General features: G+C 41.1%; 3 protein-coding genes across 5 annotated transcripts; 1 reads left to right on the top strand and 2 right to left on the bottom strand.

Moving 5' to 3' along the window:
- Positions 1–578: 578 nt before the first annotated feature.
- Positions 579–6,511, bottom strand: LOC126794666 (uncharacterized). 2 transcript variants are annotated; one of them, XM_050521428.1, is made up of 8 exons: positions 5,250–6,511; positions 4,325–4,674; positions 2,674–3,732; positions 2,434–2,592; positions 1,986–2,334; positions 1,831–1,901; positions 1,577–1,699; positions 579–1,186 (listed from the first exon to the last, which is right to left on the bottom strand). In XM_050521428.1, the coding sequence occupies exons 1-8, from the start codon at positions 6,139–6,141 to the stop codon at positions 836–838; spliced, it is 3,354 nt and encodes a 1,117-aa protein (XP_050377385.1). In that variant the 5' UTR covers positions 6,142–6,511; the 3' UTR covers positions 579–835. The 2 variants fall into 2 exon arrangements, with proteins under 2 accessions (XP_050377385.1, XP_050377386.1); XM_050521429.1 differs by having other exon boundaries at positions 953–1,124.
- A 2,215-nt stretch (positions 6,512–8,726) lies between these two features.
- On the top strand, positions 8,727–13,146 carry LOC126794670 (polyadenylate-binding protein-interacting protein 11). Of its 2 annotated transcripts, XM_050521436.1 has the most exons (11): positions 8,727–8,926; positions 9,095–9,648; positions 9,818–9,919; positions 10,006–10,050; positions 10,137–10,209; positions 10,309–10,421; positions 10,534–10,593; positions 10,677–10,724; positions 10,842–10,910; positions 12,675–12,736; positions 12,849–13,146. In XM_050521436.1, exons 2-11 carry the CDS (start codon positions 9,124–9,126, stop codon positions 12,904–12,906), a joined length of 1,155 nt encoding a protein of 384 aa, XP_050377393.1. In that variant the 5' UTR covers positions 8,727–8,926; positions 9,095–9,123; the 3' UTR covers positions 12,907–13,146. The 2 variants fall into 2 exon arrangements, with proteins under 2 accessions (XP_050377393.1, XP_050377392.1); XM_050521435.1 differs by lacking the exon at positions 8,727–8,926 and having other exon boundaries at positions 8,981–9,648.
- A 533-nt stretch (positions 13,147–13,679) lies between these two features.
- LOC126794676 (alcohol dehydrogenase-like 3) lies at positions 13,680–21,439 on the bottom strand. Its single transcript, XM_050521443.1, has 9 exons — positions 21,294–21,439; positions 21,019–21,068; positions 20,564–20,907; positions 15,295–15,377; positions 14,752–14,827; positions 14,570–14,631; positions 14,266–14,361; positions 14,013–14,174; positions 13,680–13,924 (listed from the first exon to the last, which is right to left on the bottom strand). Exons 1-9 carry the CDS (start codon positions 21,393–21,395, stop codon positions 13,814–13,816), a joined length of 1,086 nt encoding a protein of 361 aa, XP_050377400.1. The 5' UTR covers positions 21,396–21,439; the 3' UTR covers positions 13,680–13,813.
- Positions 21,440–22,529: the final 1,090 nt, after the last annotated feature.

The raw sequence follows: 22,529 nt of genomic DNA, 5'->3' as shown, positions 1-22,529 counted from the left end.
TCATAGATAGATGCCTCAAGTCCAATCACCAAACTGAAGAGAAAGTTTGGAGTGAAAATTAAAATACTTGTAAACTCACCAAGTCACCATTAAAAGTCGCAGTTAAATCTATGATAATTTTGTCGAAACTTATGAGTTCGACTCATGAGAAGACTATATAGCATTTGAGTGTCGTCTCTCTTGGTGTGAATGCGAGTTTGGGACTTTATGAGTTTTGACTCAGAAGAAGACTAATCATAGCGTTTTTGAGTGTCGTCTCTTCTTTGTAAGTATTAGGTCTTTATGAGTTTGATTGCGGAGAAGATTACTCAGTCACGGTCCATGTAAATGTATAGGTAAGAAAGATGTCCCGCCACACTTCCGAGATCAACTCGAGAAAACTAGTCATAGCATCTGAATTGTGGTCAGTGAATGGTTGTAGGTTACAAGTTTGCAAATGTGATCGAGCAGGATTACTGGTAGTGCATTTGTAAATGTGATCGTCATTTTTCAGAATCTAGTTCAAACACGTTGAAGGTTTTTAGTTCACATGCGGTGAAGGAAGGACCAGTAATCGATCATAAATTATACAAGTACCAGGAACAAAATCTAAAAGTTAGACTCTACCTCGCAAATTAAGATGAAGTCTACAAAGTTTTGTAGTGCTCAAGTGCAGCCTCTGCCTAATGTTTTACATCAAATTGAATTTCTGCCTACGCAAACAAGGATTTCTGACCCATAAATATACATTAATATGTACACACTAGTATGACTCTCGACTCATTCGACCTTCCAAGCCGTGAGAGAGAGCCGTTGCTCTTCCAGAACCCTCAACGTTAGACCAGACGATGGACAATCAACTTGTCCCCACCTCCTCTGAACTAGAAGAGGCCTCACTTCCGACTGTACCTGCTCCACCTCCCTGAATATCATCCTCTGACACAGTTTCCTCTGTGGAATTAGAAAATGAGGGCCCTACATCCTCGTCAGTGAGCAAATCTCCCTTCCGTTTCTCCCTGGCATCCTTTATTCCTCGACCTTGAAGAGCCAGTCTTCTGCGTTTTCGAGCTTTTCTCTTGCCCTTTGGAAAGTCCTCTCGCTGGGTATCGATGCTTTTACCTTCCGACTCCTTGGGATTGCTGACCCTGCCATATTCATTATCCTCGGAATCGTCAGCATCAGGTTTTCGCTTTTTCCTAGGGTTTGTCTGCCACAGGATGATTTTGAAATTAGAATTACATCATGGAAGCATCATATAAATTAAGAACCTCAAGCCCTATGTACAAAACATGTGAACATGCATAATTTTACAAGTTCCTGTTTGAAGAGGATCCCTGTTCAGCAGTAATAAAAACAGTTCAATGTGCAACAATCTAAGAGACAGTTTAAAGTACCAAGGATACTAATTCAGCTTCTCCAATATATGAAGTCCCCTCGCCACATTTCATTTGCATCACAATTAACAAGTGCTCAAGTCCCCATTCCAGTTTTGTATTAGTACTGGAAGGATGCATTAAAGTATATTTGACACTGTTTGATGAAACACAGATGCATGCAGCGAATATTAACAAACCATAATATGGTATCGGGAGAATACCTTCGGACCACGATCAACTAATCGAGCCCATTCATGTCGATTCCGAAGGCAATCAAGAACAGCCTGCGAAGGACTTGTATACGCATAACGCTCTCCATTGTGCTTTCTAAGGTTACGCCAGTGCTGAACATAGAAACAAAAAAACAAATGAAAACATGACAAGTTTAATTTGCCCCACCACCCAGGCACCCATAATGTTAAGAAACAAAAAATTGCAGCAAAAGCATGGAATTTTTTTATAAAGGCAACCATACCGGCATCACAGCATTGCAGAGCTCCTCATACGTCATTCGTCTGCCTTTACTCATAATCTCATTTATCAAGCCTGCATGGGGAAAAGGAGGATAAGCTACAATGAACAGAAAAAACTATGTAAAATAAGGAAACCTTACAAAGACATTGCCTGTACCTGGTAAAGTATGATGAACAGGACCAACTGCCCCCGAATCATCGTCAGACACATTCCTCGGTGAACTGCGTACAGATGGCACATTGCGTTCATTAGCCTCAGCGGATGAAGATGGGCCACTGTTTGCAGTCTGAATGGAAGTAGAAGGGATGGACTTCTTGTACGAATGTGAGGTAGTTGAAGATGTATTTTCCTCCCTCTTAGTAGCAGCATCCACTGTACTTGCTGCGTCTTGTCTTCTACGATCCGGAGAAGATCGGACTCTGTCCATCCTCTTAGTTTCATCATCCAGTTCACGGGAACTTCGAACCCCATCTTTATACGCATCCCTCACTTTTCTTCTAGAACCCTGTAGTGTATTGGTCACATTTGTTAGCAGGTCCACAACCTAAAATTACTAGTCATAAGAAGTAGCCTAGTTTGGAAAGTAAAAGAATTAACATATTACCGAGTTGTGATCCTTTCCGCTAGAAGAAGATGTACGCTTCATTAACATGCTTGTTGCAGTTGGAGAAGCCAGCTGAGGTAAGCTAGAAGCCTGACGTGCACGTGGTACACGAGGTACTCTTGGAGAACTGTTGAGTTCTTGATGTAAAAGTAAAGCAAGCTGCAAAAAAATTCCAAAAACTTACTGAGATAACATCCTACCAGAAACAATACATATCAAAACAAAATGAAACTTGCTTACTTCCTCATCACTTAGTTTTGCCTGAGCACTAGATGGTGCAGGTGGACAAGCAGGAGGTCCATGACTCTGGCTAGTCTTGGAAGAAGTTGTCTGGTTCAACTTTTCACCTCTCTGCAATGCACTTGAAGCTGAACTTTTGTTCTGCGCATGTATCTTCTCACTAGAACCTAAAGGAACTGCAGTCTCTCCTTCTGACAATATCTTGGAAGATGAGTGAGGCAATGAATCTTTTGATTGTGATGTGGTCCGCTTGGATACAGTATCATGTGAATTTCTGCTAAAGTGTGAGGTTTTCAGAGCAGAACTTGTAGGGGATCTTAACTGCTCTTTTCCTGATTTCCTTGGTATATTGTCCTTATCGTGAACCACATCTGCAGCTTCAGGACGATCTTTCTTAATGCTAACTTTACTTTCAGCCACTAATCGTTGCTTAGTAAATGGATTAGAATTCTGTACATCTCCAGATTTTAAGTTCTGAGGAGTGGATGATTTAGGGGTCAAGCTGGTGGATGGAACAGTTAAAGACTTCCCAGCACTTAAAGCTGTTTTAAGCTGACCAGGCGCTGCTGCAGAGTTACTTATCCCACCTGGTTTTGAAAGATCTTCTGAAATTTTTGAACCATGTTTGACATCTGATGAATTTTTTTGCAAAGTATTTGAATCTGCCAAACCTTCCAATTCCTGTTTGGGCTGACAATCGCCAGATCTGTCATCACCCCTGTCTGTATGAGAATTACTAACAACTTCAGAATTTTTGTCAGCACTTTGGACCTTAAGGTCACTGGGCCGAGCGATGCTTACTGCTGCAGCATTAAGTTTCGGACTTTCAGACACTTGATCTGAAGATTTGTCAAGGTCTTTTGCATCACCATGTAGAGAAGACTGTGCATTCAACAAGCTTTGAGAATTGTCCTCATGGTCTTCAGTTTTCCCATTGGGAGAACGTTGTATGGGCCTGTCACCAGTAGGAGAGTCATTCTGATCTTCAACCTCCGGTGGTGTACTAACATTTTCGATGGGTGGTTTCACATTCAAATTATCATCTTCAGTGCTATCTCCCTATTTTAAATACAGGAAATGTCATAATAATTATATTCGTTTATCTAAAAACATATAAACCCCATAAAAAAGGAAGAAAGAAGAAGCTATCAAGGAAACACTTTTAAATAAACTTAGCCCAACAAAAATCACAACATCCATGAATGCCAAAAAACTAGCATTAGGTACTGCCCCACTACCCAGCCCAGTAATTCTGAAACACAAAATTTAAGCTTGCATAAAGAATTGAAATGAGGGTTGTGTGTGCCTATATTACTTTCTAGAGCCAATCTAAGTAGTATGTGCATTATTGCCATTACATGGTGCGTGCTGTTATAACCATCCAACTATTAATATTAATTTTGAAAAATGCATACAATGTGCTCTACATTCAAACTTAAGAAACCAGGACCTTTAAATTTAAGGACAAAATGATACATGAGCAATCTATCAAAACAAAGTTACTTAACCTCACAAAGTTAATATATATGAATTAAACCTTCTTGCAAATAAATATGAATAAGGCAATAATAAAAATTGTAGCACTGCGAAGGTGAGTATTGAATTTAGAAAATCATAATGTACAAACTCAGCTGAAAGTGATAAAGCATACCAGTTCTTGTAGACAATCAGTCCTAACATCATTTAGTTCTAACAATGATGCAACGGCAGCATCATCCATTTTGGTGACAGTCATGTGCCCGGGCACTGCAGAAATTTGGTGTTCTACTTTGTCTTCCTTCAGTCCATCATCAATTGTTTTAGACCCACCAGAAAGTATGGCTTCTGAAGAGTGCTTTTCAACAGTATTGTCTGTCACAAGAGAAACATCTGTCACAGGTTCTCTAACCACAGAGTTGCTTGACTTCTTGCACTTCATACTCTGAACATCAGCCGTAGAAATCTTCAGACCTCTGTCCTCAGAAGATTCCAATTGTTTTGCATCACTTGAGGGTGTAAACACTAGTAATAAAATTAAACACAAAAAACTGGAGTCAACAGAAGCATGTCTACTTGTGCAAGATTTGACCCACTACTTGTGCAAGATCTGACTCACTACAAGGCTTTTCAGGTACGGACATCCGTACTGTGCGGATTCGCCGATTCCAACGACGGCGAGCCGCAACGGCGCGGCACAGCCGCACTACCCACCTCCCGGCGATCTCGTCTGTGCTGGACGGAGCTCCATCGGCGATCCACGGTGGCCAGAATCTGCAAAAATCAAGTTCCTGGGCAGATTCCGGCGATTTTGCTATTCCGGCCGTCGTGGGTCGCCGATGGAGCTCCGGCCGGCACATACAAGACCGACGGGAGGTGGGGAACCTCCCGGGAGTGCAGCTGTCGTGGTCCGCCACGCTGTTGCGGCTCGCCGTCGCCGGAATATTACGTAAGGTACGGACGTCCGCACCTGATCACCGTTGTATATATATATATATATATATATATATATATATATATATATAATTTTTCTCTCATGGAAGGAAAATTAACACAGCAACCAGTTAAAGATTCCAAAATTCCAAAGTACAACAACTCACCTGATCTAGAAGATTGAGCCCCCATCTTCCTTGCATCAGCCTCTCTCTCTGCAGCTCTAGCCCTCTTCTTGGCATTCCGATCTTTGGATGTCCCCAGATCGTCTTTCTTACGCTTTCCTGTATGTAATACCATGGGCCGAAGTAAACTCCTCTCCTTCTTCACACCACTCTGAGCACTTTTAAGATCATGAACCTCCTTATCCCACCTTTTTGTCTCTTTCAAAGACACCCTCCTGTCATACCCACCTTCTCGGCTCCTCATTCCAACCATAGCAGCCACTGGGTTTGCCAAGACCCTCTCATTCAACAAAGAGAACAAAACACCAGCCCCTTTATCCACGGCATTCTCACTGTCTTCATCAAACTTATTATCAGCCTCCTCCTTATCCCAACAAGGGAACTCCCTGTACTGAAAATTGAACTTCTTAGGCACATATCCCGTAGACTTCCACAGCTCTGGAGTAAAAACCGATGACAACCCACCGAATATAGCAGAATCACCCCCTGGAATCCCCTGCACATGCACCCTCTCCTCCATCGGTATATCAGTCCAAAGCCTAAGCGGCCTCCGAGTTGGCATACTCGGCGGCGGTGGAAACGAGCTCTCCATCCTGACAGGCTTGGTAGGCAGCTCAACCAACAACTGTGCAACCTCGGTTTCCTCACTATCATTCCTACTATTCCTGCTCTTACATTTATCACAAACAAAATTATCATCTCCCTTCACATACCTAGAACACCGAGTGTGTACCCAAACACCACACTCGTCGCAATTCACCATCTCTTCCCCATCGTCGAAAGTCACACCACACAAACAATCCACCGTCCACGACTCATCCACCCAGTCGTCCGGCGGGTCCGAACTCTGCAGCCGGTGCGATCGGCCTTTCATCTCTCTAATCTTATCTCCCCCACAACTCTACGAAACCCTAATGCCCCACCCTAAGTTCCTAATCCTAATTCTAAAAACCCGAATTCACATAACTATAATTAACACGCATTGTTTTCGAAACTTCTAGCATAACCCTAACTACCTTAAATAAACCGGAATTGACTTCCCAACCATTTAGAATTTGAAGTACCTGGAGAATCCGGAAACCTCTGACCTCTTCTGTAGCGGTGGCGGAGATCGACTCTTGGAGGTGCCCGGCGTTTGGTGGCAAGCGGCGCCGTTTAGAGGAAGAGTTTGGGATTTTTAAGAGGAGAATTTGGGGTCGGAGCGCTGGGGAAGTTTGGGGATTCAGCGGAACTGAAAGAGATAGAAGCAGTGGGGGGGATCACATTTTGTTTTGGTTTTGGCGTCCGTTAAGTTTTCTTTAACTTACGGCGCAGGTTCGGTTCGGTTCGGCTCGGCTCGAAGATAATATCGCGATGCGTGAAAAGACAAGCCGGAGCGCGTTCAGACTTTGGAGGGAACTGAAAACGACGTCGGTTGGGTGTTGCCTAGGGAATAGCAAAAGGGAATTAGTTGACTAATTTGGTCTTAAATTGAGGCTCATTGGGCTTTGAGTTTCGATCTATCCATTAATCAAGGTCCAACCCAATTGAGTTTAACGTTTAGTGACAATTGGCCACAGTTTACCAAGGAGGTCCTTTCTGGAAGATCAAATTTTCATTCAACTCAAAATTTAAATTAAGACAATAAATAGACAAATAAAAGCAGTTCTTTGCATTATGGACTGTATAATTTTGTTCAGTTAAGTGCACATTCTGTTCAAGTTGCGAAAACATTGCTACTCTTTCGTTAAAAATGAAGACACGGTTGCGCATTGAAATGATAAGAATTCAGTGAAATATTGAGTAAAAGATTTGTGCTTAATTTGTAGCTAGCGTAACAAGCTTTAATAAAAGGTTTGAATTGTGCGATATCATGCTCATGCTAGTCGAGTATCTCATATTATGATATTATACAAGACAATACCTATTGGCCATGTTTGTTTGCCATGATATAGGGACTGGATAGACAAATATAAATTCAATCCGGCTAATCAGTCTTTTTGGAGGTTGAGGTACCTTGTTGTCGGAAAAGTTTTATCTTGTCATACCTTCATTTGAAATCCTGCTAAAATGGTAGGATTTAAGTTGTCCACTCAAGATTAAGACTCAACCATAAATAAATAGTCAAAGTAGCTAGTCCCCACAAACTAAACTACAACTCAGAAGAAGGCCATAACCAGTTTTTCAAGTGAGTACAAGTTTTTTTTTTGGCTCAGTTTGGGATTTGCCTTTCTTCATTATTCAAAAAAAAAAAAAAGGCTAGAACCACAACCTTGTCTCTCAGTAACCCCAACCCCTTAACCTTCCCCAATCCCGAGCCCCCACTTCCACTTATCCACTCCCAACCATTGTATCCATCTTACTACCACCACCTTTTATGCCTTCACGGTCAAATCCTCCGTCACCGAACTAATTCCATTTGTTCTAGTCTCAGCCAACAATATCTCTTCCTATGCCGTCCTCTGGACTCCTCTCCCCCTTCCAACTACGCCTCCTCCAGTTCCATTGAGATCGACGCCGTCACCGAGGACGAGTTTTGTTTTTAATTATAGAAATAATGAAATGAAGTTGGACTTCATATTTGGTTCTCTATACACCCAGTAAAATAGGAACTTTCTAAATCCAATATGTTTCCAATCTAATCCAAGTCAGTGTTGGATACTAATCCAGTCTAGTCCGGTCTGCCAAACACGGCCAATTGAGCTAACAACCAAAATTCAGAGCCAAAGGTCCCATGTTTACATCTAATCTCCAACAACATGGAAATGCATTAATGTCATATCATAGTATGACAAAACTCTCACCTACCAGCACCACCATTTCAATATCTGTTATTAAGTTACCATCAATTGGTCAAGCATCAAAATTTTATTCAATAATAAGAATAAAATTGATAAATATAACATATTTTTCATATCAGGGTTTTCATAACCATCATTTACTTCACCATAACAACTATACTTTCCTTTGATACTAATCCCCATTAGTCATGTCACAATAATGACCATGACCACCCGTCCAGTCCGCAGACCGCAATAGCAAACCAAAAACAAATTTCCAACAAATATTCCTATATTCATTTCCAAAGGGAGCATATTCTTACGAGGTAGTTAAATACATTTCTATAAGGTAACATAATTCATGTGAAAATAGAAAATGACGGAAAGACCCCTCGACCAGTCGTAGCAGCAGCACTGTTTACTCTGTTCTAGTCGTCTCCTGCTTTCCGGTAAAATCCAAGCAGTGACGCAGAGAGAGAGAGAGAGAGAGGGAGAGAGAGAGAGAGAGAGAGAGAGAGAGAGGGGGATAGAGTTACCATGTGGTAAAGGTCAAAAAGATTGATTATTCAACTCAACGCAATCAATCTTCGCCTGCCCTTCCTCCTCATCCACCATTTCCATCGCGCCACGTGTTCCCATACGACCTACGCCTATGATCGTCATCACCATGAAAGCCACCATCTCTTATTCCCCCATGTACATCACGACTGAATGAGATTCTGAGCCCCAAACCCCTTCTTCTTACTCTATCTCTCATCGACATGTCATGTGAAGCTTGAGCTCTCTCTAGCACTCCCTCAACAGAAATAAAACCAGATAGAAACAAAAACCCCTAAACACTGAGATAGATAGACGAGAGAAACTTGAATTTCTTCGCCTTTTTTTCATTTTATTTTCCAGGTATATATATTTTTTCCCCATTTCGTTTTCTCCGTAGTGATCTCGAGGCTGCGATTGTTCTTAGGCCCTGTCCCGCTGTCGATCGCCGAGTCGATCGCCGATCAAAGCTTTCATCTTTAATTTTTATTTTTCTTAGTTTTTATTCTGTATATTTTTTATTTCTCAAAGTCTCAAAGGGGAAAGAGAGAGCCGGAATTATGGCAGTGGTTGAGAATCTCGAGAATGCTGCTGCCAAGACCGTGGGGTCCGCCTCCGCCAACGCCGCGGCGGAGCACCACCACCACCACCACCAGCCACCGCCGCCTGCTGCCGGTGCCGTGACGTCATCCGACGATCAGGATCAGTCGGCATCCGCCAAGCAAGTACGCCAGCAGATTGAGGCGGCGCTGCAGCAGCAGCAGCAGCAGTACGCCATGGCTAACGGTAACGGTAAAAGCAACGGCAACGGTCAGCTGAGCTACGATCAGCGATCCAACGGCGAGATGAACGGCGGCGGGGATCACCACGACGTGGCCGGGGAGAGCTTCAATCGGGACATGAGGGAGCTGAGGGAGCTCTTCTCTAAGCTCAACCCCATGGCGGAGGAGTTTGTGCCGCCCTCACATGCTAGCAACAACCACCACGGAATCAACGGCGGGTTTGTTGACTTCACGGCGCTGATGATGCAGAATGGCAACCGAGTCGGACAAGTTAACGGTGGTGTTGGTTATCCCGGCCGGCGGGTATGTCCATCATTCACTCTTCATTTCTGTTTTCATTGCTTGTGTGAATTGCGGAAAAGATCAGATTTTTATGTGTTTGTGCACACAAGTGCGGGAAAAAAAGACCGAATTTTTATGTGCTTGTAGTTCTTTATAGTAAATTTTGATGGCACTGGTGTTGTTTGATCAGAGAAATAATCAGGGAAAGAGGAGAATGAACAGCAGGACAAGTCTAGCGCAGCGAGAAGATAGAATTCGGAGGACTGTGTATGTCTCTGACATTGATCAACAGGTATAAAAGTCACTTTCTTTATAGTTTTTGATATCACTGATTACGATTTTTATATGAACTGATGTGGTGGGTTTTGGGGAACACAGGTCACTGAGGAGCAGCTCGCAGCGCTGTTTGTTACTTGTGGGCAGGTAATGTGGTTTTCTATCGGAGAGGTTTTTTCATTTTCTGATCATGTTTTATGGTTTTAAGCAAGTGGTGTTTTGTGTGAATGAAGGTTGTTGACTGCCGAATTTGTGGTGACCCGAATTCTGTACTCCGTTTTGCCTTTATCGAGTTCACTGATGAAGGTAGTGTGGGTTGGCCATATGCTGAGATTATATGGAACTGTAGTTGGATCTGCTATTGCACTGTGTTATTGATTTGGTTCATGGTTCTTATGTAAGCAGAAGGTGCAAGAGCTGCTTTGAGTCTTGCTGGGACCATGCTTGGATTCTATCCAGTAAGGGTGTTGCCTTCTAAGACAGCTATCGCACCTGTTAACCCAACATTCTTGCCTCGGGTAAGTGGTCCTCTTTTTTCTAAGACAGTTGCAGATCTCTGAACTTGAAAGTATCCTCAAAATCAATAGCTTCTTTCGTAATAACGTGGGTATTTTTTGTACTTTGGTTTAGACTGAAGATGAACGTGAGATGTGTGCAAGAACTATATACTGTACAAACATTGACAAAAAGGTACTATTAGAACGATTTGTCATTTTTTGGCCCTTAGGTTTTTAGAATTCTTAAGTAACTGTTATTCGGCTTTATTTGTGCAGGTTTCTCAAGCTGATGTTAAGCTCTTTTTTGAATCAGTTTGTGGAGAGGTTTGTGATTTCACGAGAAATTTGAAGTGTTGTGTTTTTCCTTTATTTTTTTGGTTTGTGACAGTGCTACTGCTACTATATTGGGCTCAATTAATGAGATATCCTCATTTGCTGCAGGTTTATCGTCTGAGGCTGCTGGGAGACTATCACCACTCCACCCGTATTGCATTTGTTGAGTTTGTGATGGTATATATCTTTTCCTCTTATCTTGCATTTGTATTTGCTGCATTTCTTTTTATTTCTTATAATTAATTTTCAATATTTTCTTCAAACTAGTTCATGCTAGCTATTATGTGATTATAGTAATACATGAAGCAAAAACTGATGTTTAGGACATTCTTGTATTTCCCTTGACAAGTGTGCCTATTATGTTTCAGTGATGGGATTTTTGTGTTAATTTTGAAGCTATTATGTAATAGGTAGACATTGTGGATTATATGAAGGAATTCAGGAAATGTGTTGGGACTGATAGAGGGAGCAGGGTTGCTTTGAAACTCTATTTTAAGCCTGCCTATATTCAGTTTGAGGTTCATTTATCCATACTGCAACAGATATCTATGATACTTAGATGGGCAGCCTCTCTAGTCTTGTAGATGAAAGGTGATTGGTTGATAAACTGTGAGGTAATGGTTGTCCTATCGCTTAACAGCTTGGCTTGTAGCGACTCTTACGAATCAACTAGTTATAATAAGGAATCAGAGAAAAATATTCTAGATTCTAATGCCTGCACCTGCAGCCTTCAAATGTAGGTGAACTTAAACACTTCAGGTAGTTTAGTTTGGTGGAGAAAAGCCAGCATGTATTGGGGAGCTTTAGACACTATACGAACAATTTGGCCAACATCTTAATAGTTTAAGTTTTTGGGTACATTGGGAACAAATAGAGATCAATTAGCTTTACTGCAATATGTCCTTAGACAGCACCCAATACTTGATATGATTGATAGCTGTTTCTCCATTTCCGAACATAGGAGTATCCAACAGTTGAATTGTGCTTGAAAATTCATAGCTCTCAATTGCCATGAATTAGTCAGGATCCATTTTTATTTACCTCAAGAAGATTATCTACTCAGTGTTTTCAACTTTTTTTCTCCAATTCTTCTTCTGTTGTTTTGCTATAGTTGGTACAGCAGTGAAAGCATTGTATCACTTTGTTTTCCATGCCTCCCCTGTCCATGGATGTGTTGTATACAGAAATCATAGTTATACCCTACACCTCAGATGATATCTTCTTTTAAAGGCAAGTCTTTTAAGGTCATGTAAGGCTCATTCTTTTTAGATAGTATGTCTTGTGCATCATGGAAAATACTATTATTATGGTAGTAGTAATTAGCCAGTGTCAAGAGGCCTGTGTTATGGAATATCCTTATTTTGTAAGTGTTAGAGTTTCCAGCCTAGTTCCAACAGTGGATCCCTTGGTATTTATGCGAACACTTAGGCCCCGTCAATATTAGAAGCCCTCATATGATGGAAATTATTGGTCATCTGGAACAAGGGAAGTCTGATTACTGGTTCGTCCCCATGACAGAATATCTGTTGGGTGAAGTGAAATCTAATAATCTTTTGTTCCTAATTCGGGTTTCTTTTGGGGCAGTAGGCATGGGGAAGGGAAGAATTTTGCTGCCTTTAAGCAGTATTTCTCTATCAGATGGTTTGATTACCACATGGAAGGCATGTGTTGAAATATTTGACCCATGTACCCATGGGAAAGTTGTAATATGGTAAACTGAAGTTTCAATGGAAGAGTCGGGAAACACATATTTTTGGCGCATCCCGATATACTGTAGAAGTAGGCATGGATCTTGTATACAAGCCATAAATGTTTCACTGGAATGCCTACCAATCTATGTTTAGTAATTGGGTTGTTGTTTGATTATAACTGATCTACTTAATAAGAAATAGCGCTGGTTGCTGCAATTTGAATATAATGGTAATGTGCTTCATCCTGCAGGCTGAAAGTGCAATTGCTGCTCTCAATTGTAGCGGTGTGGTTTTGGGATCATTGCCAATCAGGTTAGATGTCCATGCTGGTTTATCTTTCTATCCACCCAATGGAACTAGAAGTAAAGTATGGAAGTTCTAGATTGATTTTGGTTCACTAATCTCTGGTGTCTTGTATAAACAGGGTAAGTCCATCCAAGACACCTGTTCGTCCGCGCGCTCCACGCCTTCCCATACATTGATTCATCTTTGGCATTCATGACTGATCTACAGTTCCGGTTTAAATATATTTAAATACACACAACTATGTAAAGATGTTCTCCGTGCCTCTGGTTGTTCCTGGTTTATCTTATACCTGTCCTCGGCTTGATATAGCTTTGGATCTTTTGTTCTCTTTAGAGGTGTTTTATGTTGTCCTCTTAAATATAGAGTTGGACAAAAACTTGAGGCTTCACTTAATTTCATGTAATATGTCCATTTTGGGTTGTGGTCTTTTCCAAAGACTATACTCTTCAAAGTAGCTCCTGACATATGAAGACCATTTAACAGTACTTTTGTAAGTTAATTTAATGGTTCTTTCGTTAATCAGTGGTTTCTTAAGCTTGTTCATTTTTACTATTCATCTCCTTGGGCTGCACATTATTGTTAGACGTGTTTAAACTTGAAAGGTTCTGCCCCCATTTTGTCCTATCTCAGTAAGAATGTTAAGAGGGCCAATAAGGAAATACAGCAGGGTTAGTCGTCAGCATCAGGCTGGAATTCAAGTTACAAGCAGAGAGGTATGGTCTGCACTCAGCACTATGCTTCTGTTGTCAGCCTCATACCCTGGTTCTGATATGAGGTTCTTATTGTCATTCTTCTGATCCCCCTTTTACCCCCAAAGTTAATCCCAATAAACAAGTAAATAAATTTCTTGAAGATATAGAATAACCGTGATTGAATAGTAATGCTTGAAGCCGCTCACTATACAACCATTAATATAATACATCATTGTCACTCGTAAAACATAAAATACATCACAATGAGTTAATTCAAACGAATAATCTTCACAAAGGGAAAAACCTTTTGATTTAATTTACCCATTCAAGGCTTTCGTTCCGAAACTACTGCATGCAATGCAATCAGGGACCCTGAAAGTGAAACAGATACTCACAGATGCAGAACGCATCTCAGTGGCTGGCCTTCAACAAGCAACTGAAATGCATCGTTTATCTTTTCGAATGGAAGCTCATGTGTTATGAACTCGTCTAAATGGACCACCTGATGAGATCAAAAATGTGTTCAGAGCTGGAAATGAACAAATGTACTGTATTAAACCGAGAGACATAGTAGAATGTTATATACTAACCCCTCTCATACATTCTTTAGCAAAACTGGGGAGTTGGCTTTTCCCTTTGAAGCCTCCAAACACAGATCCAACAATTCCTCGACCAAGGAACAGATCCATTGGATGGAGAGGAAGCATTTTTGGGGTTGCATGAATTCCCAATATCACAGTAAAGCCCCATCCCTACAACACTAATAATTTAAACACAGTGCAAGGATAGGGATGTACAATATCTAAGGCAAAACTGATGCAACTGTGAACGATAGGGATGTACCTCGCGAGTGGAAAGAAAGGCTTCCCGGAGAACGTCGGAGTTTCCGATACACTCAAAGCTATAGTCCACACCTCCTTCTGTTATTTCCCTGATTCTCTGCAACGATGTCGGGCCATGAGGTTTTAAACTTGTAATTAATATATCACATATTACAAGAAAAACATGATCTTGCAGTCCGGAAGAACAAGAAGATAATTATCTATATAAATAGAATTCACACAAAATGTTGAAAGACCAAGTAATCTGGAGTAGCAGGTTTAGTATTCATTATTAAATATTAATTATCAATTATAACAGAACTGACCTCATGCAAAGGCTTCCCAGGGTCGGTAGGGTTTATGAAATCGGTGATTCCCATTGCTTGGCCTTCATTTACATCAAAAATGAGTACCAAACAAGTATAATGAAATCCAAATATATACCTTTGATTATCAAAGTTAAACAACAACAACAACAACAACAACAACAACAACAACAAATACATACCTTTAGTGAATTTATTAGGGTTAATGTCGACCCCGATTATTTTAGATGCTCCCCTGACTCGTGCTCCTTGAGCAACCTGTTCCCAGTTCGCAACTTGCATTTAGTTTAATGACAGGATAATAAAAGGAAAACCCCAGTTGATTAAGACTGGTGCATTTGATAATTTAGTGGAAATAATGATAGAGTAAGTGTGTTAGATCTCATAATTGTATATATATACTTTTATGTCAAGGATGTCTGCACCAAGAAATGAGAACATAAACGTATTCTATCTTTAATCATGAATTATATATTCATCGTTAAGAATGACATAAGCACCTGCTGGCGTATTATGTTAACTCAAAACTTCTAAATTAACAACGTATATGTCATTTAATTAATTTAATGGCATGCACCTCATGCACTCAGTTTCACCAAATATAAGGAATGCATATTATACATTTCCTCTTTAACAAAGTTATATATGATCTATCGGTCACAACATTAGTATTTGCTTGTACATGAAAATCATATCCAATAATCAACGAGTAAAAATGAACTTACAGCAAGTCCGACAGCGCCTAAACCGAAAACGGCGACGGTTGAGCCGGGTTGAACATTGGCAACATTCCATGCAGCACCAACTCCTACATATCACAATAAGATTCAATTCTCACATGTACAAGCTTGAAAATGCTTTGCAATTATTAAAATCTAATAGAGACGACATCTCATATATTAGCTGACTGTTTGATACAAGAATGTAAGTTGCATAAGTTCGCTAAGTATCTAGTGCAAAAAATTTATAAACTTCGTTCGTTAATATTATATATTGATGTTCATGTTCCCGTGACCTGAGAAGGGAGGAGCATTTTTTCCCCTCTAATTTTGGGACAATAACCGATGTTGTGAGTGGATGGTAGTAGGTGAATGAAGAGATAGTTGAGGAAACAATCGGTAGTGGAGTGATTAGTTGAGAGATTAGTATATAGTCTAAATTAGTCTATATATACCATTGAATCTGTATATGTAAATCATCAATTTGAAGAGAAAGATTAGTATATTACCACTTGGTATCAGAGCCTCCTGCTCTGTTCTTTCCTTTTCCTTTTTTCCGGCAGGTCGACCTCCGGCGTCTCTCCGCTGCGTCTGCTTGGCCGCTCCGCACTCGGACTCGCCGCTCGACGTCGCCGTCGACTTTTCCCGGAGCTAATCGCCCGCTGTCCCTCCGAAGTCGCTCCGCCGCTGCTCCTCATCAACCCGCAGTCACCGCTGCTCCTCCGGTCGTGCTCTCTCAGTTTCCAAGAGCTGCCTCTCCTCGGTGCTCTCGACAATCCGTCGTTGCTCACCTGAGCCAAGCCTCTCTTCGGTGCTCTCTCCGCCGCTGCTGCTGCTGTCTCTCCCCGCCCCGACGTCGCTCGCCCGCTCCTCAGTTGCCGCTGCTGTCTCCCCCTTCCCGACGTCACTCGCCGCTCCTCAAGATTGCCCCTCTCCTCTCCGCTCCTCATACCCAAATCGCTCCTCATACCCAATTAACTCTCCGACCTAAATCCTAAATCAGCCACTCAACCCGACCCGCTTTCATTCACCCGGCCCGGCCCACACACGACCCGGCCCAGCCCAGAAACAAGTACGGCCCGACCCGGCCCGCTTGATCCGACCCGGTCCACTTGATCCGACCCGGTCCACTTGCTCCGACCCGGCCCGCTTGGTCCGACCCGGCCCGCATGCTCTGACCCAGCCCAGCAATAATTAGCAGCCCTTTTTTTTCTTACTGTCAGTGCATACGCACCGTCAGTGCAAGTGCACCAGCAACATATTCTTCTCCATTGCTTTCGCTATATAACTTCTGATTCGTCACAAAATGTTCATCCCTACCGCATCCATCGCTGGTCGTGGTAAAATTGGTATGACTTTAAATATCTGTCACTTTGTTGGTTTTGATACATGGATTATTGATTCTGGTGCGTCTGATCATATGACTTATGACAAATCTTATTTTACCGTTTTGTCTCCTGCATCAGTACCCTATGTTACTAATGCTAATGGTGAGGCATTCTCCGTCTTAGGAAAAGGGTCTGTTCATATTACTCCCACTATAGAGCTTCACAATGTGCTCTATGTCCCTGCTTTATCTCATCATTTGATATTTGTTCCCCAATTAAACACTGACGCTCAGTGTTCTGTGACATTTTTTCCTATGTATGTGATATTTCAGGATCTTCTCACCGGAGAGTTAATTGGTCGGGGGTATCTGAGGGGCCGGTTGTTTCATCTGGATCATATATATGCGGGGGAGAAACCAGGGGCACAATCTCGGACCGCTCTAATCTCTACTTCTGATAAGCTAAGTGAAATTTGGTTATGGCACCGTCGCTTAGGGCATCCATCTTTTAGTATTATGAAGAAATCTATGCCTACTTTGTTTTTTAGTGTGGATGAGCCTTCTTTACATTGTGAAACATGTGTTTTGGGCAAGAGTCATCGGTCTACTTATTCCCCTAGTAAATCTAATCAAAGTACTCTTCCTTTTGAATTAATTCATTCTGATGTTTGGGGACCTTCTAAAGAGTCTACTGTGTCAGGAATGCGGTACTATGTGTCATTTATTGATGATTGCACCCGTCTTTCGTGGATTGTTCTTCTTAAAACTAAAAATGAGGTTTTCCCGGCTTTTCAAGCCTTCTATACCACTGTGCAAACACAATATAATGCCACAATTAGAGTTCTTCGTTCTAATAATGGGGGAAAATAGTGAATCATATCTTTCAGGAGTTCTTTAACTCACACGGAATTGTTCATCAAACAACGTGTCCTTACACACCTGAGCAGAATGGCGTTTCTGAAAAGAAAAATCGTCACTTACTTGAAATGGCTCGGTGTATTCTTTTTAGTGCCCATATGCCTAAGTATCTTTGGGGTGATGTTGTCATCACTTCTGCCTACCTCATTAATCGTCTCCCTTCTCGTGTCCTTCAAGGCAAAGTTCCATATGAGGTACTTGCATCTCATGTCTCATTACCCTCTTTTCATAATCTTCCTGCCCGTGTTTTCGGTTGTGTTGCTTTTGTCCATCTTCCACCACATCAGCGGTCTAAATTGGATGCCCGGGCAGTTAAATGTGTGTTTGTTGGGTATGAAGGCCATCAAAAAGGGTACCGGTGCTATCATCCACCTACCAAGCAGTATTATGTCACTATGGATGTTACTTTCTTCGAGGACATGAGTTATTTTGCCCATTCTGATACTGCTCTTCAGGGGGAGAATTCCTATTTTGAAGAGCTGTATCTTGGAGAGGGAGAGACAAGTAAGGCAATAGATATGGTGACAGGTTTAGTTGAGATTATCAATGTAACAGCTACACAAGCGCCACCGGAAGATTCCGGCGGTGTAGTCACTCCAGAGATTCAGGAACCAGCAGATGAAAACACAACTGCCCCTCATACTACTGTTTCTACACCTGACCAATGCTCTCCTGGTACAGAAGATCACTCACCTGAGATTAGTCATTCTATTAGAGATAATAGTAGACAATATGTTTTGCCAAATAGGTCTACTCGGGGTCAACCAACAAAAAGATATGAACCTACCCTTCAGACTACAACCAAGTATCCGGTAGCGAATTTTATATCTACCAAAAGATTATCTAAGTCATATGAGTCATTTGTGAATCAAATATCTACTGTATCAGTACCTAACAAAGTGCAGGATGCATTGGGAGATCCAAAATGGAGGAAAGCAATGGAGGAAGAGATGGAAGCATTACAAAAGAACAATACTTGGGAGCTTGTACCTCCACCATATGGCAAGAAGACAGTAGGATGTCGTTGAGTGTTTACAGTGAAGCATAATCCAGATGGGTCAGTAAGCCGGTATAAAGCACGCTTAGTAGCGAAGGGGTTCACCCAAACATATGGCATAGACTATGATGAGACATTTTCCCCTGTTGCAAAAATAAACACTATCCGGGTATTGCTTTCTGTCGCTTCTAACTTGAACTGGCCACTTAGGCAATTTGATGTTAAGAATGCATTCCTTCATGGAGAACTAACGGAGGAAGTATACATGGATCTTCCGCCTGGATATGTGGCCGCTTCTCCAAGTAACTCCGTATGCAGATTGAGAAAATCTTTGTATGGTCTTAAACAGTCACCTCGTGCTTGGTTTGGAAGATTCTCATAATTCATGAGGAATATTGGCTACAAACAAAGTAATTCAGACCACACGTTATTTCTCAAACATCAACAAAGGAAGGTAACAACCCTAATTATATATGTTGATGATATGGTAGTTACTGAGAATGATACTGTTGAGGTGGATAGATTACAGAAACAGCTTGCCACAGAGTTTGAGATGAAGGACCTAGGTACACTCAAGTACTTCTTAGGCATTGAAGTTGCCCGGGGTAGTGATGGTATCTATCTGTGTCAAAGGAAGTACATCCTTGATCTACTAACAGAGACATGTATGTTGGACTGCACTCCCATTGATACTCCTATTGAGCAGAACCATCGGTTAGCAGAGTATCCAGATCAAGTCCCTACTGACAAACCTCGTTATCAGAGGCTAGTCGGGCGCCTGATTTATCTATCACATACCAGACCAGATGTTGCGTATGCAGTAAGTGTAGTAAGTTAGTTCATGCATAACCCCAATGAAGACCACATGGATGCTGTTGTAAGGATCTTGAGGTACTTGAAGTCAGCTCCGGGGAGAGGAGTAATGTTTTCTAATCACAACAATATCTTTGATGTTTATGGCTTCACAGATGCAGACTGGGCTGGAAATATTACAGATCGGAGGTCCACATCAGGGTATTTTACCTTTGTTGGAGGTAACCTTGTTACGTGGAGGAGTAAGAAACAAAATGTGGTAGCTCGATCTAGTGCTGAAGCAGAATACATCGGTATGGCTCAGGGAGTGTGCGAGTTATTGTGGATTATGAATTTGCTACAAGATTTGGGTATTAAACCTAAATGTGTTATGCATCTGTACTGTGACAACAAAGCAGCTATTGATATTTCACAGAATCCTGTACAACATGATCGTACAAAACATGTGGAGGTTGATCGTCACTTTATAAAGGAGAAGCTAGACGCGAAAATCATCAGTTTTCTTTTTGTTCCTACAGAAGAACAACTTGCCGATATGCTCACAAAAGGAGTACCTAAGAAAGCTTTTTATGACTCACTTGGCAAGTTGGGCATGGTTGATATGTATGCGCCAACTTGAGGGGGAGTGTGAGTGGATGGTAGTAGGTGAATGAAGAGATAGTGGATGAAACAATCGGTAGTGGAGTGATTAGTTGAGAGATTAATATATAGTCTAAATTAGTCTATATATATCATTGAATCTGTATATGTAAATCATCAATTTGAAGAGAAAGATCAGTATATTACCACTGATGTCAGATGCAAATTGTCGTTGAACTTTTCTTTAATTAGATAATATAGATAAACATTTTGAACAAGCAGCCCTTCCATACATTATGGATAGTGCTTGGCATGGCTCTTTGCAACAAGACAAATATCACCACCAAAATGATCCAAATCAGATCATAAAAAAAATAATATCTCAAAATTATAAAAGTTTATAATATATTCATGCATGCTATGCAATATGGCATTTAAGTATGAAGTCAGTGAAGTAAATTCAAGATTTTAGGTGCATCTGTGCACCATAAACAACCCATAACATAGCATATGGTTACGGGCAGAACAAGTGTATGAATTTGTCAATAACGCCTGACATTGTTTGGGGATGTCTTATTAATAACTGAACGGAACGGTATGAGAGTTGACACATGGAAGCATTAATTTTGATGCAGACATACCAGTTGAAACGCCACAGCTGAGCAACGTCATCTTCTTGAGAGGAGCTTCCGAGTCGATCTTAACAACACAGGCGGACTCAAGAACTGTGTACTCGCTGAAGGTTGATGTGTTGAGAAAATGGTATATAGGTTTTATATCACTACCATCCTTGGCTATTATGGAGAACCTAGTTTTACCATCACTGTTCATCACCTTCTTCATCGGGTTTACTCCAAAGTTGTTGCAGATATTAGTCTTCTGATGCTTGCAGCTGTTGCAGTCACCACACTCCCCGTTGAAGATAGGAATCACATGATCCCCTTCTTTCATGTCTGTTACACCTTCACCAACGCTCTCAACAATTCTGCTCATCAATCAAGAAAAATTAAAGGCTGTGAATTTCGGATGTGTTGAGACCGATATAGAACTTTCAGTAAATTATCAAGAACAAGTACTAGCTACTACGATTAGTTACCCCGCGGCTTCATGGCCTAGAATTCGAGGAAAGGCCCGCTGAGCTTCGTTCTTCAACAAAACATAAGAAAATAAAAGCTAGTGTTAAGAATCTTCCAACACAGTTCGGCTTTCGTTGTTGAATACTTAGATTGTTAATCTGGAGCTCACGTTAAGTTCTTCATGCATAATGTGTGGGCTAATATTCAGAACATATAAGCTTTGTTATGATGCCGGTCCCTGGCAAGTTGACTTATGGAATTGAACAGTATATTAGTGTCAATACTCAATATATACCTCTCCTTTCCAAGCACTGAGATCAGTGTGGCAGATTGAGGTGTAGAGGATCTTGATTCGGACCTCCTTTTTCTGCGGAGGGTCGACTCGAACTTGTTCCATCACAAAAGGCTCCCCCGGACCCCAAACAACAGCAGCTTCGTGATCGACCACCGTTTGTACCAAGTAAGTTCATAAAGTATTTGATGAAACATATATGCAAAACAGTGAGACGTAGCTCATACCTCTGCAACTGATGACCTTTCCGGTTGTCTTCTCCATCTCTCGATCTGTTGGTGTGTGCTTAATCTTAAGCGCATGCTTGTGATGGTAGAGAAATGTATAGTGGTATGTGCTTTCTGTATGCTTTGTACAGAACAGTGCTTATATACCGAGAAGGGGAAAGATACAAGGAAGATAGCAATAAAAGCAACCTCAGGGTTTTGTTGGATTCAAGAGGGCAGCTCTATCTATCAGCAAGGCTATTAACATTTACCGGTATGGTAGATAAGAGCTACGAATGTGCAAGGGTACGTGATGCCATTATATATATAGGACGAGTAATGCTAGGTAGCCCAAAATTTGGGAGACCACCCTGAGCCCATTTTAGGTGATAATTGATGTGGCATGACCACGTCATCGTATCATAATTACTGGGTTTTTATATTTTTATTTTCCTAATTACAAATTTTTTTCCCTTGCATTTATCTTTTTGAATCCTAATTTTGTTGGCTTTGTAAACTTGGACATCTTCGTCATACATTTTCTTCTTCCCCGTCCTCTCTCAACCATTCCACCTCCTTGTTCAAGAACTGATCGATATTAATCAAGTGGAATCAATAGACTACAGTAGTAAACCAAGCCATCCAGAGCGGTACTAATTTAAGAATGCTTGCACCAATTTCAATGCTATTAATTATAGTCCCTTCACATAAAAACCCTAATTTCATTTCATGCAATTTCGATCTATTACTTTTTGTCTTTCACAAACATGCTAATTCTTTGAGATTTTGGAATGGGAAGAGAAATTGTAAAGAAACCATAATTAGATTGAATAGATCGATATTGTTAAATCAAGGAGGAGGTGAGAGAGAACGAAACCCTAAACATCCTATACCCAAACCAATACCCACCTTCTTTGATCCATGATTACGAAGGCAGAAAAAAACTAACCATGTTTGAAGGATGTTATTTCACTTATTTGGAAGAATCCACTTCATATATAGGACTTGATCAATTAATTGAAAACAAATTGTG

Source organism: Argentina anserina, chromosome 5 (genome assembly GCF_933775445.1).
Source record: "Argentina anserina chromosome 5, drPotAnse1.1, whole genome shotgun sequence".
In the NCBI taxonomy this organism is placed as follows: domain Eukaryota; kingdom Viridiplantae; phylum Streptophyta; class Magnoliopsida; order Rosales; family Rosaceae; genus Argentina; species Argentina anserina.
This window is presented reverse-complemented; position numbering and strand designations above follow the sequence as displayed.